Source organism: Sprattus sprattus (assembly GCF_963457725.1).
Source record: "Sprattus sprattus genome assembly, chromosome: 11".
Lineage (NCBI taxonomy): Eukaryota > Metazoa > Chordata > Actinopteri > Clupeiformes > Clupeidae > Sprattus > Sprattus sprattus.
Genome location: NC_137909.1, coordinates 8,959,296 through 8,976,718, shown reverse-complemented (window position 1 = coordinate 8,976,718; position 17,423 = coordinate 8,959,296). Strand labels below are relative to the sequence as shown.

The 17,423-nt window shown below is 40.8% G+C and overlaps 1 protein-coding gene across 1 annotated transcript in view; it reads left to right on the top strand.

Moving 5' to 3' along the window:
* Positions 1 to 12,475: 12,475 nt before the first annotated feature.
* The window catches only part of sfswap (splicing factor SWAP), an 84,946-nt gene continuing 79,998 nt past the window's right edge, over positions 12,476 to 17,423 (top strand). Inside the window, exons 1-2 of the mRNA XM_080847770.1 lie at positions 12,476 to 12,767; positions 14,356 to 14,519. Of these exons, the coding sequence (XP_080703896.1) occupies positions 12,571 to 12,767; positions 14,356 to 14,519 (361 nt within the window). The 5' untranslated portion in view covers positions 12,476 to 12,570. The remainder of the gene's footprint in view (positions 12,768 to 14,355; positions 14,520 to 17,423) is intronic.

Sequence of the window (17,423 nt, the reverse complement as noted above, 5' to 3'; positions counted from 1 at the left end):
AAACCTAAAGCCTACCAGCTCTGAACTGGCAGAAACCAGTGATTTGGGATTACATGAAGCGACAGAAATAATCAAGACAGTCGAAATTCACTGAAGTGCTGTACAAGTGTAGGTGAACTGATGCGGTTTTGAAGAAACAGGAGGTCTCACCAAATATGAATTTGATTTTGTTTCGTTTTTTTGTTTACTGTTGTCATTTGAGTAAAAACTATTCAGGTCACTATTTTTTTAAAGGACCCTCAAATTAGAGCATATTTTTGAAAGTGGCTAAGACTTTTGCACGGTGCTGTATATGTACTGCAGTGGCGGTCCGTGCGTTTGACGACTAGGCCTTCAGCGATGTCCTACACGATGTTAAACTGAGTGAATCCACCTCCTAATACCATCATTATGACGCCATGGCTCTCGAACCATTATATTTATACAGAAATGCATTATAAGTGAGCATTGCATCACCTTGACATAGTCGAGTACAACATACTTTATTCATATTTCCGGAGCATTTAAAATCAATACACCCGTATTAACAATACATTAAGAGTAGTAAACTCTCAGTTATATGATCGCTTGAATATAACTGTCACAACTTAAAAATAAAAGGCGATTTTCAGGGATTAGTCTACAAAGTTTTATAAAGTCCACCGAAAGAAGCCTTTGTGAGCTTTAACAAGTTTGTCCACTAAACATCGCATTGTCCCACCTGCAAAGCAGTTTCATTAAACTTCCCATCCTCACGATATCCAGTTTTTCTTGAAAGTTCCGTCTTGAAAATGGCGTTGTAATTGTATCAAAAACTGGAATAATCAAGTTGGTGTAAACTAGTTTATTTGAGTTGGTTAATGTAATTATATTCAGTCTTACCAATTGAAACAACTAGCATAATAAGCATTGAAACCGATGTACGTCGTTTTCGCATTAGCCAGCTAAACTGAGCACTGACGCACTGCACCGGTCTGCCTCAACATCAAAGGACGTTTACGTGTCACGTTCAACGCGAGGAAAGAAATCTTCCGGGCCTTCTAGAACAGTGGTCCCCAACCACCGGGCCGTGAGGTATTTGTTACCGGGCCGCATAGAAAGAATAAATAATTTATATAATTTCCGCTGTATTAATTATTGGAGTCTGAAAGGTGTTTTATTTTGAAAAGCTACCGGATTTTCCCGGACGTAACATTCGCCTGTGCCTCTGTCACGTCAAGACGCTTGTCTCGTTCACGTTATATGTCACTCAAAAAAAAACCCCGCATACTAGCGAAAATGAGTAATAAAACAAACATCTTTGGAGAGCCAGAAGAGGAGCCTAGAACCTAAAAAAAAAGAAAGCTTCTTTTAAAAGACAATACCAGGAGTCATAGGCTACTTTAAAATACGGGTTTATTGCAACAGGTGATTCTCAAGCACCAAGTCCGCTCTGTTTAATATGTGGCGACAAGCTAACAAACGAGCCAATGAAGCCTTCAAAACTGCTTCGGCACATGGAAACCAAGCACTGATTCAGAGTTATGGTGAGTTGTATTTTTCATGCACTTAACGTTCGTAATACCTAACGTTAATGTTAGCTGTTGTGTATATGAGCAGACCGGGCTTCATTGTATCAAACTCGCGCTTGCCTCACATCAATATGAATGGATGACGTGACTAATAAGTGGTGTAAAATGACACCTTGAAGCCGGTCCGTGAAAAAATTCCCTACATTAAACCGGTCCGTGGTGCAAAAAAGGTTGGGGACCCCTGTTCTAGAACATAGACTATAGAAGGCCCAGGGCCTGATTTACTAATATGCGAGCGCTTCTTAATCTGCGTTCGCAAATTAACGCACGGTGTTTTTGCGCATTTTACTTGGTATTTATCAAGCCAGATCTGCGCTGGGCAAACTGTGCTTACTCCGCCCTTTAAAGAGCCTGACTTACTAAGATTGATTTGCGAACGCATCTTTGCCAGGCGCACATTAACGCACGGTGATTCCCCGCATTTTCCGTGATATTTATCAAGCCAGATACGCGCTGGGCAATCATTATTTAGCGCACCGTTAAAAGACTGGAGAACTTGCCAGTAAGTTACTGCCACCATGGAGATTCGAGGAAGAAAAAACTAAGGTTCAGCGAATAGATAGCGAAAAGATAGCGAGATAGATATATTGGTTCACGTTCGCTCAATCACTGAACCTGATTCAATGGGTTATATTGTTGTTTTGCCCGCCATCATCTACAGCGAGATGTTTAAAAGAACACGATTATAAATAATATGCTATTGGTGGCATTAAAGGCACCCAGTGCAACTTTCGAGGCTTAAAAATAAACATTCAATTTCTAGTCTTTTTTACACGTAGTAAGTTTCAATAACTCCATACCATTACATACCGACATTCAAGCAGCAAAGATGCGACGTCTTTGTGTGGTGAGAACTGATAGAAAATCGATAACAACAACAATCGCCGCCATTTTCTTTATTTTTTGTAACCTACAATAAATAAAGCAGGCTTCCAGTTAATGGAAAAATGGCTTCTCCCCACCTGCGATTGTTGTTGTTTACGATTTTCTATCAGTTCTCACCACACAATTACGTCTCATCTTTGCTCCTTGAATGTCGATATGTAATGGTATGGAGTTTTTGAAACTTACTACGTGTAAAAATGACTAGAAATTGAATGTTTATTTTTCATTGAATGTTTACATAAAGTTGCACTGGGTGCCTTTAATGCATAAACTGTCTATTATAACAATATATATGTGTACATGGCGAGATTAATACGTTCTACAAGGGACATGGGAGTACAATATATCCCCACTGAAACAAATACATTTACCAAGTAGACAGGCCTCTCCAAAATCACCGTTGCTCAATCATGGATAAATGGCACTATTCCGAAAGATAAAACTGTCATGGACAGACCACTTCCACGTAAGTAATGGCCATGTTGGCATCACATATGACCTGGACATTCATTGAATATGTGTGCTTTCTGTTTCGGTAAACGTGTTCGCGGATTGAAGGTGGGACTGTTTGCATGTGGGTGCGATCAATTTCTCCAATTACGTTCGGAAAGTTTAATTTCATATATATGAATATTTGAATTATACGAGTTGAAACAAATATTTCTGTTCGCTGTCTCTGTCTATGTCTTTGCCTTGCTGCTGCCATATCAACGTTTTCAGACTCAGTGGAAATGCGCTTGGTTAAGACGTGCTTTTATGAGGCGGAGAATTAGCCTGCAAATCAGAGATGTGCGCTCGCCGGGCAGTTTAGTAAATACCATGCAGTTCATCATTAGGCGCACTCCTCCCATTAAATAGCGCTACACGCCTACGTTACCACCCACGTTTCCGAACCATCCCACCTGTTTGCAGGTACACACCCTCAAAGCGTTAATATGCGCTGCGCCAGCTTAGTAAATACCGTTTTTCGTTACGACCGCTATTTTACGCCAGAAAATGGGCGCAATCCTGTTAGTAAATCAGGCCCCCAGTGTCGCCAACTCGAAATCTGATTGGTTGTCACAACTGTCTGTTTCAGTTAATTCAACTTAAATGAACTGAAACAGCCAGTTGTGATAACCAATCAGATGTACACGGGCCTTCAATGTGAATTCTGAAGGCCTCAGGGAAGATTTCTGTTCTCAGGGAAGATTTCTCGGAGCGTGGAAACACATGATAGCTGAAAATATGATTGGATGAAAGCTCTAACATAAATTAACAACGCTGGAAGCTATGAAATGAAGATAATGGACTATGGGGAATAATTGAATACATATTTATGAAAAGAAAATATTAAAATTAAATTTATTTTATTACATTTATTTTCTGATGATGTTTAGGCCAGCAGAGAAGGCCTTGAAGGTCCTGACGGACCACCACTGATGTACTGTATGTATTGGAAAGCTGTTGGAGTTCATTGGGCCGTCTCATGTCAGTTTAGTAAGAGGTTGGGTTTTTCAGTCCTGTCGAGTCTTACAGTCTGCTGAGCTTTCCATACACTGTAAAAAATGTGCTTAAAATGAACAGTGAAATGGCGTAAAATCGTGACATCAAAAAACTGTAAATAGAAATACAATAGAGTAGGCTATTGCTTATTTTACAAAAATGGTACAATACTAAACGGAATATAACTGTTAATTTTAAAGTAAGAATATGCATATTTCTTAATAGAAATGGGCCTAGTTTCCCGAACGCTAAAAAGGACTTGAAATCGGTCGTAAGAGGGATCCTTGCAGAGCGGTTTCCCGACGCCGCACTTACGGCTATGATGAGTCTACGATGTCGCCAAAATCCACGTAGGCCGTTAAGATACGTCGTTATCGGGAAACTAGGCCCTGCATTGTTCCAGCTTTATGGTAGTATTTCTCACATTCATGTTTATGAGCCATACTGAAGTGCATGTCAATAAAACTCAGATGCGGGCAGATTAAGATTCATTCCTTTAAATAAGACGAGAGCTCCGCTTCATGTCCCTCCAGTGACTCATTGGCGTATTTATAATCATTTACTAAGGCTATAGATTTCCGCTCATGTTTTCTCCCGCCCAGCCACTCTCACTTGCTTTGTGGAGCCATTCAAAAGGGACCCATCCTTTATTTCTGTCAATACAGTCAAGGTGTGATTCCTGAGTAAATGTTACATTTGCCTGGATGGAGACGGGTTTTATCCGCTAAGAAATATGATCAGGTATCCATCTCTTCACATCCCATCACGCCAATCAAAACACTTTACAAACATTTACACTATCTAGTTGTTCTAGAAGCACAGCACCCAAACAATTACACAGACTCTCTCTGCAGGCCATATAAGGCCATTCCAGTTTTTCTGCCATTAATTGAGAAGCTCTTGGACAGGGGCTGACTTGAAAGATAATGGATATTCATTTTCTCCTCCACTGCCCTCTAATTCCCATTTGTGAACTCCCCTTGCAGAATGCAAGAAGAGACACACACTTCACAAAGTTGGTGGCTTTCCTTGTGTACTACCTCGAGAGCCTTTGAGGACTTTAAATCCAACCCTAACCCTACGGCATTTCCAGCTATGAGTTATATTACACTTTATTCACCCAAATATAAGCTTCCAAATGACAGGGACTACTTTATTACACAGTTAGTGCAGTGTGTTTAACTGGAGAGTCAAACAGCACACGCACAGCTATCTTTTGTTGACTGTATAATTGCAAGCAGATAATGTTGCAGGTGAAATCAACAACTCAAGAGCAGTTATATGGGTCTCATTGTAATTTCATTCAAGTGATTGCCGCTGCATCTCTATCTCTCCTCCACACCTTCTCCCTCGTTCCATATGTCGTTAATTAGCAGAATGAGCAGAAAGTGCTGAGGGCTAATTAACAGTAACTCATCCAGTAGCTGCAGCTTAACCAGCAAAATGAGACTGTAGGTTCTTACAGCATGATTAATCTCTTCGCTGCTTGCTCTGGATAAACAGTGGGGCTCAACACCAGGACAGGAGCATCTTGTTGGAGGCGCGCTGTTGACATCCACATGAGAAGCAGCCGAGCTGGTGTGCTGGTACACTTTAGCATGCCTTTTGTGATGTGTTATTGAGCTCAAGGTTTTATAGAGTGTGGAAGTCGACCAGATGTTTGTAGTTTTTAGTGTTAGCTTTTCAACACTTCCCTATAGAAAATGAATGGGTTGCTGCAAAATCAGTGAAAATGTTGTGTGAGTGAAACAATGCCAGTAGAAAACCATTTGGTCAGTTAAAATGTTGTTATCAGTCGATCTTTTTTTAATTACTGTTGTCTTTTCTTGTGAAAATAAGGATGTTGCTACCAATATGCTAAAGCAGAAAAAAGAATGATTTCTTGTTTCTTATGAAACTGAACATTACAGCTGTAATGCCTATAACATCTGATTTACTTTGCATCAGATTGTATCAAATCCTTAGGTAGTCGATATAGTTATTTTAAGCTAACTGTGTGGTTGTTGTGAAATCACTTGTTATCCCTGATCGGTGCAGCTAACTATGGTTGTATGATTGTATGTGTCTGGAAGCATAACATTTGATGTGTATATGTGTGTTTTGTAACATAATGTCAACTCTTTTGAAAGGTAGAAACAATCCTATTGGGTACAGTTTAGGCTGCTGTACTAAATGAAAAGCTTACATGCTTACAAGAAGGGTGCCTGATGTCAGCACTAACCTGTTTATTAAGGTCAAACTAATATTTCTCATGGGTCTGTGTGTTTTAGCTAGGAATTCTTCATCAATAGCAAATACCTTATACTGCCAGACTTCACATTGCTTTCCTCTAGCTCTTTTATTCATATTGTTGAGTCCACATTAAGCCATTGTGTTGTTCTCAAGTTCAAGACAAGATTCATCTCTTCATTGGACACCATAATTACCACACTATTTATCTCCATCCATTATTGCTTTGCTATGCAAGTCTCCCCACCAATCCAGCCTAAAGTTCTTGAATTCGATTACTTTTACCTAGACATCAAAGGTCTTTTAATTTTCCTGATTGCTCCCATGAATTGGCCTCACGTAACCTCATCAGGGCTGAAAGCCCCTACTAGCAATCCTAGCCGTGTCCTGCAGTTACATTTTTCTCTTAAACCTGCAGTGCAGAAGCTAGAGCCCTGACAGAAACAGGAGCGGCGTACGGGCATAATCAGACCCAGAGAGTACAGTCAGGGGAAAGGGAAACATCTGCCGAGGGCCAGGGGTCTGTGTCTGACCACCGGTATCTTCTGCCAAGGCAGTGAGCGGCTATTTATCATCTGATGCTTTATCTACTCTGTCTTTTCAAATGAGATGCTATCAGAGACAGCTTAATCTGGTTTCCAGTCACGGAGCACAATGCCCTATAGGGAAGGAGGAACCATGTCATACCCCAAGTTTCATTGTTTTAGCAGTGGGAAGGAGGGCAGAAAGCAGTTGGGTGCTCAGAGGAATAGAGAGGCAGAGATAGAGGGGCAGGGAGAGAAGGAGACAGAGTCAAGCACGAAAAGAAAGACAGACTGAAAGAAAGAATGTAAGAAATCAGTTTTCAAGGCCAAGGGCAGTCTAGATTAAAAAGGGAAAGCATGGACAGACTTCATAAAGAGAGGGAAAAGAGGAGAAGTAAACACATTATGAGGACGCTGTGAAATGAATGACTGACAGATGGAAGACACTCGTTCACACATGCTCCTCAGGGCTGCTGAGGGCGCTGTCTGCGATGAAGAATACTCTTTGCATGTTAACACTGTATACAGCTGGCAGCTCCTATTTACTCTTATTGATTATTATTTATGTCTATCATTTGGTTGCAGCTGGCACGACTGCTGTCCTTCGTTGTTTGTGTCACAACACTGTCTAATTGCCAGGACCTTTCGATACATTTAACATGAAACATCGCCACTGAGCCTAATGGTGCCCTCAGTGTCAGCCATGTAGAACAGGTTTTTTTCGACATTTGCAGAACACGAAAAAAAAACAGTTTTTACATGGAGTTAGACAAGCAACTGGCTACAGGGATTCATTTGGCGGCCACATCTATTCAATCATTTATGATGAAACTGTGGTTTCCAGATCTTACAGCACACACACAATTTCATATTTATTTTTCTCGATTACACAGTGTGTCCTCAGAGATGATCGGTTGAGTCATTAGGATGATGTTGTATCTCCAACTGGCTTAATTGCTTAGCCGGACATGTTTTTACACACACACACATACACATTTGATTCATTTATTTGGAATGACCAATACTGATACAACACCACCATTATGTTTCACACAACAACACAAACACTGTGCAAGTATTTGCAACCAAGTGAATCAGTTAGCGCAGTTTTGGTCACTGATTTCAGGGTTGAAACCAAGCACATTGTAAGTATTGCTGTTATCAGCACAATTTGGCTCTTTCTGCGTTTTCGACGGCAGCTACGACGGGTGAAGATGTTAAGTTTGTTTGTTAGTGCAGCATACCGGCGTGCAGCCTGCCGGCGTGACGCATGCGCACACACACAGAGACACTCATAGCACATCATTTTAATTGTCATATTTCTCAAATAAGGGCAGTGTGCTTATGTGAGGGACCGGGCGGTCACCCCGCTTTGTTTTGGGAGGTCGTGACTGGACTGGGTGGTGTAGTTGGGAAGAAGGGTGAAGGAGATGGTGGCTTTCATATAAAAATATATTTCTGTTTTATTTACTGGGGGAATTCTCTACATCAACCCCAAACCATTGCACACAAAATAAACAAACATAAATCACATACAAAACGCACTCACAGTGCTTCATTGATCTAGGCAGAACGTTCCTTTGCAGAATCAAGCTAGGCAAATTTCACTTAGCAGAAATAGACTATTGCACAATTAACCACGCAGCAAGGCACAATTCACTATGCAGACCAATACTAGGTACAATTCACTACACAGACTTAAATGAGGCACAATTCACTATGCACTCACACAAGGCGCAATTCACAATTCACTACGCAGACTCACACTAGGCACAATTCACTACGCATAGGTTAACTATAGTCTAAATTCTTACTAAGCATCATTAGTACTTAACACAGATCAGCAGAGCAAACAAAACAAGACACAAGGTGTCCACACAGCTAGACACAGTTTCCCTTCCACCTCACAACAGGTATGGGTTTCTCACAAATGCCTTGTCAATGCTTTCTGTTCAAAAGCTCTCTGCAAAGTTCTCTCATGGCCATCTCCAGAAAAGTCTCTCTCCATGAACATGAGGCGCCCTTTAAATAGGGGCTAGCTGAAGTCAATTGAAGCAATTTGGCCTCATGGGTCCAGCCACTATGGTGGGGGAGCCCGGATCGAACTATTGTGGTGGGGGAGTCCACACCACACCAGGGCCAAACTCCTCATTATACAGTGAGAAGGGGAAGAAAATTTCACCTTCTCACAGTGCTGTAAACAGGGAAGCTAAATCTGACAAACTCCACTCATCAACAGTAGCGATGCAGTCCACACATCTGACAAGGTACACCCACGTCAAAAGGTGGTAGTTTCATGCTTTTTCAGCTCAAAGTCAGCTTGAGAGATTTGTTAACAAGTGTGGGACAATCTATCTAGGTATTGTCAACACTGCAAGAGGCCCTGTGAAATAGTCCTTACTGGAAGCACATGTGTGGTCATAACAAAAGTGTCAACATGAACGAGACTCCTGTAACACATAGCATTCTGTGTGATGGCAAGGGCGACAGGGAGGACCACCATATCCACCACAAAACAACATCCAGTAACCTCCATTGTGTGTTCATGAAGACAAGCCTGCAGGGTGATTAATTGGAAGCTCTTAGAGCTGACAAACACAAAGGCCAAACCATTAAAGTTCTTCCATGCAAAGTGCATGCAAAAAAAGAATCACTTCCCAGCTCCCACTCTGAGTTACTTCATTAGTGACCCTCTCTACCACTTGGTTGAGAACTAAATTGTCTATAAAGCAATGGATCGATAGAACGGGTTTCACTTCAAGTCTCTTAAGTGAAATCCTGAATCCTTAATTATGTTGAAAAGGTCTGTGTGTTTGTGTTATGTTTTAGATAGTTCATTAGCAAGTGGAGGTGATTTGAAATATTTCTTGATTGGTTCTTTTGCAAACTGAGGGGTAAGAAACTCCCTTTGAAAATGACATAACATAGTAGTTGGTTGGTAAAATAGTGATAAGGTGCAATTGGAATCTATTTGGCAATTTCTCCTGTAAGAATGACTTTGCAAATAAAATTTCCTCTCAGAAGTACTTGACATTTCCTGCAGTGTCCCCCAAAGTCCCCCTGTCATTTTGACCTTTCTGTTCAATTACCATGCATGTGTCTAATCAGTGGACTGACAAGTAACTACACAGAAATGTCAAGTTGGTAAATAAATAATGAAGAAATGTATTGTACATGACGACAGAATGGTATGAGCTTTTACTGTAGTACAAGATCCCCAAAAATGATCCCAATGAAATGTAGAAAGTACATTTTAATATTTGGAAGATGTTAGTTAGTGGCACATTCTGTTCACTGCTGAGGCTGTTCATTTTGATTGCACCCAGTTACATTTCTACAGTTAAAACTACAACATGATAATCCAATCAGGCTAGTTCTAGCCACAGTTTTTGGAAGCAAACCCATGCTCTCATCTCTCTCTTTCTCTGCCCTGCTCAGCTCATCACTTGGAAATGACTTAAGCCCTGAGGGCCAGAGACTCACTAGATATACTTATAATTCTGTCCAGACTCTTCAATTAGCTGGGCTTATAGAAACTTTTGTGGATGCATGTCCACATAAAGATGTATTTTGAACCCATTTGACACAATTAAAACAAAAAGCCTGAAGTAGAAAGAGATAAAAGGTTGACACACACTGAAAACTCTGCACACTGTATGAATCCTGGCTGCACGGCTGCGCCTCCAGACATCTGTCCATTCATGTGGGAAATGTTTCAGTGGTAGCATAAAAGTCGAATGTAAGCCATACCACCTTGCTCACACTGTAAATGTAACTGATTTGCCTTGGCCCTTAGCCCATCATCATTTTTGCTACACAACCAGACAAAAACAGGCAGGTGAAAATGATTCAATCTAGTTTTATAGATATAATAGAAATATAGATAGAGATCGATAATTGAAAATCTAGATTGATTTATGGTTTGTGATGTGATGATGAACAAAATTGAGTCTTAAAATATGCCTCACATCTAGCCTGACGATGTCATACTCATAATTCTAGTCAGAATATGAGTCTGATACTGCTCCATTGAGCTGTGATTATGGGGCGTGTTTCAAAGAACCAGGAAAGAAAATGCCTCTTCGCTCAATTGGAAACCTAGAACCAATCAGAGCAACGTAGTATGACCATCTTATACATTAAACTTTTACCGGATCCCGTAGGAAGGACGGTGAAAACATCTTTTCGATCGACAAAATAATCGCGTTTCTCTGTTCCTCTTTCAAAATGTATGCGCTGTCAATATCTGTGAGATATGCATGCCTACGTTATACTTATTAGCAGCGAGGCTAGCTAGCTACTATGTGTTTCAATGGATTTTTGGTCTAAGCGTTAGCAATAACCTAACAATAATGGTCTAGAGAGCTTCAGTTAAGACCTACAATACTTTGCAACATTCGTGTTGCCCATACACAACTAACCGAGTCAATGTAGGCATAAAAAAGTCGTGTAGATAGGCCTAGCTTAACTCACATAAAATATTTCCCACTAACAGGCTCCCGAGACGCCGTCATCTTGGTACGATTTCGAATCTACCGTTAATTCAACTCAAGCCATCTTTCCATCATCGTATAAAGCCCGCCCTGACAATTTGATTGGCTAGATCCGCTTCGGCTCAACCATAATTTCTCCCCAACGGAGCGATGCCAGACCGGACTTTCCAACCTCAAATTTTGTGGGCGGGGCTAAATTCGGGCTGGCATCCTACCTCACATCCACACTAAATAATATAAATCTGTACATGTAATGGCTATCTGTTTGGTTGCATAGGGAAACACACAAAACCCCCAGATGTTGCCCAAGTTGTTAAAACAGTAAGAAGTTCTGAAACACAAAATGTAGCTAGTTGTTGCAACACCAATAACGGTAGGCAACTAGGCACTGAAAAAGCCATCTTGCTAACTGATATACATGGTGACTTACTGCTGTTCTTCTAATTGGGTTTCGTACCCAGACCACAACTACTACACAGTGAATAGCCTGTGTGATTAATTGGAGAAACAGGTCTGATTTGGTCTGGTTATCTTTCCTTTACATGACAGTGTATCTCATCAAAATTAATTTGAGGGCATTGTAACTGGTAACCTCCACAAACATAGAAACTGCATTTGGACCTAGTTGCTTTCCTTTGAAGGACACTCTAACAAAAATAAATGGACATACAAATGACCTCAGTCAGATATATCATAGTTTTAAAAGCATTTATTTATTTCTATTTAAAAGCTTTAACATTGTAGTTAAGCTCACATGACCAATTTCCTGCAACAGCCTGAAAAGATGCTCAGAAACACCATAACATAAAACTTCATCGCATCGACAACTGTCTTGAACACCTTATATTACACCGAAACACACACAGACAGGAAAGCTTTACTGTCGTCTATTCATAACTGTACCTCATTGACACAAACAAAGCTTTATGTTAGTCATCTTGTCTGTAACAAGAGTAAACAAGCTAGCATTTGACCATGCGACTTGATTCTAGACTCTGATTGGTTATTGAATCGATGTATTGTTTTGTTTCTAGACCGCACATTCAATATCAACATATAGCATGTAGCCTACAAATCCAAAATTATTGTTTCGTATTCCGCCCTAAATTCATCAATAAAATGTTTATCTTGATTTAATATATATGTGTGTTTATACTTTATCTCCAAACTGTTTTTCAAAAGCCACAAATGTATGGGATGGATAAATGATTGAATCTGCCGATTACTTAAATACTCTGCTTTTACTCAGACAGCCATGTTGGTTTCCTGTGTGCTCCTGCAGTTTTGAAATCTAACTGGAGTAGCTAATTGTGTTGTCTTGGTGGAAATGAGAAAACTATAAGTGAGAACGTATAACTACAGTGATTTGATTAAGTTACATAGTCTATTATCTTGAACTTTGGAATGTATCGACGCGGAGGCAGTAAGAAGGATAAGAATAACAAGCCTGCGAAGGAGGAGAGTGATAGCAGCAAGTATGCGGAGCTCCTGGTTTTTGGCTATGCCTGCAAGCTGTTCCGGGACGATGAGAGGGCTCACTTCCACGAACAGGACAAACACCTTATCCCATGGATGGGAGACAAGAACATCATGATTGATAGGTCGGTTGAACAAACTCACATGGATACATACCTAACCAACTTTGCCTTCTGAAGGGACCTCTTGGATTTCCTTTGCACAAGGCGCGTTTCCAGTGTAGCCAAAATTGTAGCTAGCTTGCTAACGTTAGCCCAATCAGTACCAAAGAGACAGAGGGACTGCGTCCACGTCTATGTCTCAGTTTCATTTTTAGCTGGAAGAAGACGAAGAAGCAGTAGCGTTAAGTGATCTAAAACATTATGGCAAGATGCACTGTCCTCCCACAGGACCGACTCTGTTTGCTAGCTAGTTAACTGTTTGCTACTATAACAGTTAGCTAAAGCCAGTTAGACAGCCTCATTTGCTGTAACTGTTATGCCCCTTAATCACTTGCCGCAACTTGAAAGATGTAAGATTGTGCTTAAACATCACTTATGCATCTGTTGCAATGTCCTGTGAAGGGTAGGCCTCGTGCATCTTGTCTCATGGAAGGAATTTGCTTTGGTCACAGCCACATTGAATAGAAGGTTTTATTTTGTTTTAACTCACGTGTTTAGCTGCAAATCACAGCAAATTCCATCACATAAGACACTACTGTTGTGAAGCCTATGCCTGATCTAAGGTGGCTCTCCATTACAGTCACAATTCCAAAATATCTTTGTAAATATGCTTGAAGGAAGCCCCCCCCCCACACTCCCCGCCCCTGTCCCCATTCCCACCTTATTGCTTGAGGTAAAAAATCAGACTCTGGGTCTGAATGAACACAGTGTTGACTACTAATAAAATATTCTCTCATATGAGCCACCGTAATCAGCATGGTGCTGTTTCCTGTTCCAAATGTGTATGTGTATGTCTCTCTATCACGTAATCAGACCTTATTTCCCCAGCAAGTATGGCTAAAGGGGTCCCTCCGGCCCCCCCATTTGCCACCCCATCTGCGCACTCCTCTCCAAGAGAACTGGAACGGAGAGGTGGAAAAAAGAAGCGAACGCAGGAAAATTTCGTCCATTTGGGTTCTTGCGGATAGGTATTTATGTGCTCGGGATTGTGTGGATGTTACCTCTTTTTTTTTCTAACAGTAATAAAAAGACAAAAATCGGAATGATGTTAGCGCTCTCAAGTTTTAAGGGGTTCAAGGTGGAATGTTTTTTTGAACCATGTAAAGGTAAGAGGTAAGCCGTTTCTTCTTGTTTTGTCTGTTAGTTCTGTTGCTCTTATTTGCACTCAGAATAGGGACAACTAAGAAGGAAATAGTTTTGATTTCAGTCAAAATCCAGTTTCTAGAGCAGAACAGGTTGGCCTGTATGCATCAAGAAATGTTCCAGTAAGGCTTCTGGCCTTCTCTTCATCCAGGGATGTATACTGTCTTTGCTCTGCAGTGTTGAAGGAGTAAAATGTCTTGTAGGGGAAAGTAGCTTTTTTTTTTTTTCTTCGTTTGTTTTTTTCTTCTTTCTTTTGTTAACCACTTTCTCCATCTGTTAATTTCTTCATTTTGTCCAACGATCCAAATTCTTTATTTCATAGGGTCACCCAGAGCGGTGAGTATGTTCTGTGTGCTTGGCCGCCCAGTCGGCTTTCCATCACACTCTAACCATGCCCCTCACATTGCAGGTACGATGGGCGGGGTCACTTGCATGACCTTTCCGACTATGACGCAGATTCCTGGAACCTTGATTACCAGCTGTCTGAAGAAGAGGCCAGGATTGAAGCCCTTTGTGATGAGGAAAGATACTTGGCTCTTCACTCTGACCTTCTAGAGGAGGAGGCCAGACAAGGTGAGAGAGAGGGTGGGAGCAAATGTATGGCAAGATGTTTTGTTTTTGTTGCACTTTGTCCAATAGAGATGACTTTGCAAAGTAGTTTTTGTGAATAAAGGTCAAGTTGGATATTAACAGTGAGCTGTTCAGCCATGTAGGAGGCAGAGCAGCCGTATATGGTGGAGAACCTTGAATTGAAACCCAAGGTCCTGCTCTCTGAGTTTCAGCAGTCTTTCAGTCATAGTTACCAAGGCAATGGAGCATTGCACCCTTGTGCTGTTTTCTCCATAGATGTTAAGCTGTTATGTTTTATTTTAGTTGCAATTGTTACTAAAGTTACAATTTCTGTTTTTCGGTTTCTCTGAGTACTGTAAGATCAAATGCATTGTTGCACCCAGTCAACTCAAAAGAAGTCCAGAATAAAGAATGCTGTGCAAAAGTAAACAATTCAATAAAAGGATATTGACGGGGATGGCATAGGTTTGAATGCCCCTTTTCTATTGGATGAGGAATGGAAGGAATCTAGTGACTCGTCTCCACATTTCTGTCGGTTGCCATTCATTCAGTCCCAGCACCCCCCAACCCTGCTCCTGTCAGGGCTCCCCTAAACGTCCCATGCAGGCAATATTAGCTCGGCTCACCCCAGTGCGTCTGCCTGGGACTCCCGATGGCTTTACGCCGAGTTCTTGTGCCAGGTCAGTGATTAGACCAACCCCTGACGTTGATTTGTTCAAATAATCTAGCCCAGTCATTTTGGTTTATTTATTTGCTATCCCGTCTTTCTTATTGTTTCATAAGTATGATGATTACAAAATGTGGATGTGCTCTGGAATGTCAGCAGTTATCAGTGGATCTTAATTAGAGGGGAAACAGTCCATGGTGATTAAATGACCTGTCTCGTATAATAGAGCTGACCATTAAGCTGTGCATAGTGGAGAGAAGGAGATGAATAGTATCCCTACCACTTTGCAGCAGGGTTGTGCACCAGTCATCACGGTCATTAACCCACTGCTCAAGAATTAACACACACACACACACACACACACACACACACAGATAGATCATGCCCTTCAGACTGATACTCAAGCCTGTTTTGTTTCAGCATGCCTCCATCGGTCTACATTAAGATCAGGTGAAACGTAATAAGCTTTATTGATTATGTAAAGTGTGGTTTCGTCCTTACTGCTCTTGTGACAGCGCTTCAGTGATTGTGATGGAGAATGACACGGGCCCTGGCACCATAGAAGCGGATGTAGAATGGGTTGTGTGACACTGCCCATCATTTATACATCCAGACCCAACTCTTCAAAAACAGATGATGTTTGCTGGTTGTCTCTTGTGTCAGGCAAGGGGAATGTAGATGGGCTGTCTTTAGACACTGTACAATCCTGCCAAGGTCTCCAGAGAAGAAAATATGCATGAGTCATGCTCTCGAATGTTGGTTGTTTTTTTTGTTTTGTTTCTTTACTTGAAAAAGCTGGTGGTTGGAAGTCCCTGCTTGATGACTCATAGCCACTGAGAGGGAAATGTAAATAAGAGTAGTTAACATTTGATAATACGATAAATAACAGAAGTTAAAATTTGATAATCTGCTACCATATTCATGATTTTCCAATCCCGAGCACACCTACTCTTTCCTGCTCCCACTGCTGTTTGGCAAGTTTGTGTCAGTTGTGTTCAGCCTCTTCTTTCGGAAGTCGTTTACAAGAACAAGAACTAGTGTTAGACATTCAGTGTAAATCTCAGTATTTCAGGGTCAATGTACCTTGCCTCGATGAGCAAAGTAGAAAACCAAATTGGCCCTACCTGTTGTTACATTGCCTTGCTTATTTTTGTTTTTAGTTTGCCAGGAAACCCTGTCCATGTGTCCTTGGAGCACTTAGGGATTAGGACAGGCTATTTCCTGCCAACAGATACTGTTCTTTCTGTGCTGACTCAGTCCCTGTCTTTAAATAGGTGCTTGTTTAGGGACTACCGAACCATGGCCATTGCTTCATCTTCAGGTGCTTGGTAATATATCACTGATCAAAATGCACAGCCCCTTTTCTCAAGATAGATCAAGGACTTACACTGTGTGTTAAATCCTTTTCGATAACAGCTGTGTTGCGTAAATACTATACGCCTGAAGTGAGTTCTCATTTATAATTGATGAAGAAAATTCACCGCCGCGGGGTTCTTCTAAGGACTTCTCAGCTTAGCTACCCCAGAGGATGTTGTCACAATCCAGACAAAAAGCCTATCCATAAAAGATCGTCTGAGTTTGGTTAGGTCCGTGAGAGCCTGGTCAAAAATGAAAGTTTCACTTAACCTGACTTAATGTATTTATAATGGCTGTTATTTTATCTGCCATTAGCCACTGTCAGGTTTGTTTTGTTCAAACTGTTGAATCTTTGACTGAATGAAACATTCTGCTCAAGTCTGACTCAAAGGTTCCTTCGCCAGAAAAACACTGTATTTGTTGTGTACAATTTTTCAAATAGCTTTGAAGGTTATCCTCGATCATCACTTGTATCTTAATAAAACTGATACTAAAAGAGGTGAGGGAGTCTTCATGGGTTCATTCAGTTTGTGGAGACTTTAAAAATATGTGTACTTGTGCATGCTTTCTCATTGTGGCCTCTCTAGATGTGTCTTGTCTCTCAAAAAAGATCTATAATTAGAGCTCAACTGATAAAAGGTTTCTAAGAGTGATACCGGTTTTGTTATTTGATAATTTAAAAATCCAATAATGACATAAGCCGATTAAGTTTTCACAGAAGCACAAAGATTATCTCCAACTTTTAGCATACATAATACATATACATATACAGCAATACATAATACATTTTATATGTATAGGTAGGTATGACAAGCCATTGTATTAGCTAGCTTTGTGGCTAATTTACTTAACATTTGCTAGCTATATAGCCAGGGACCTTGTGG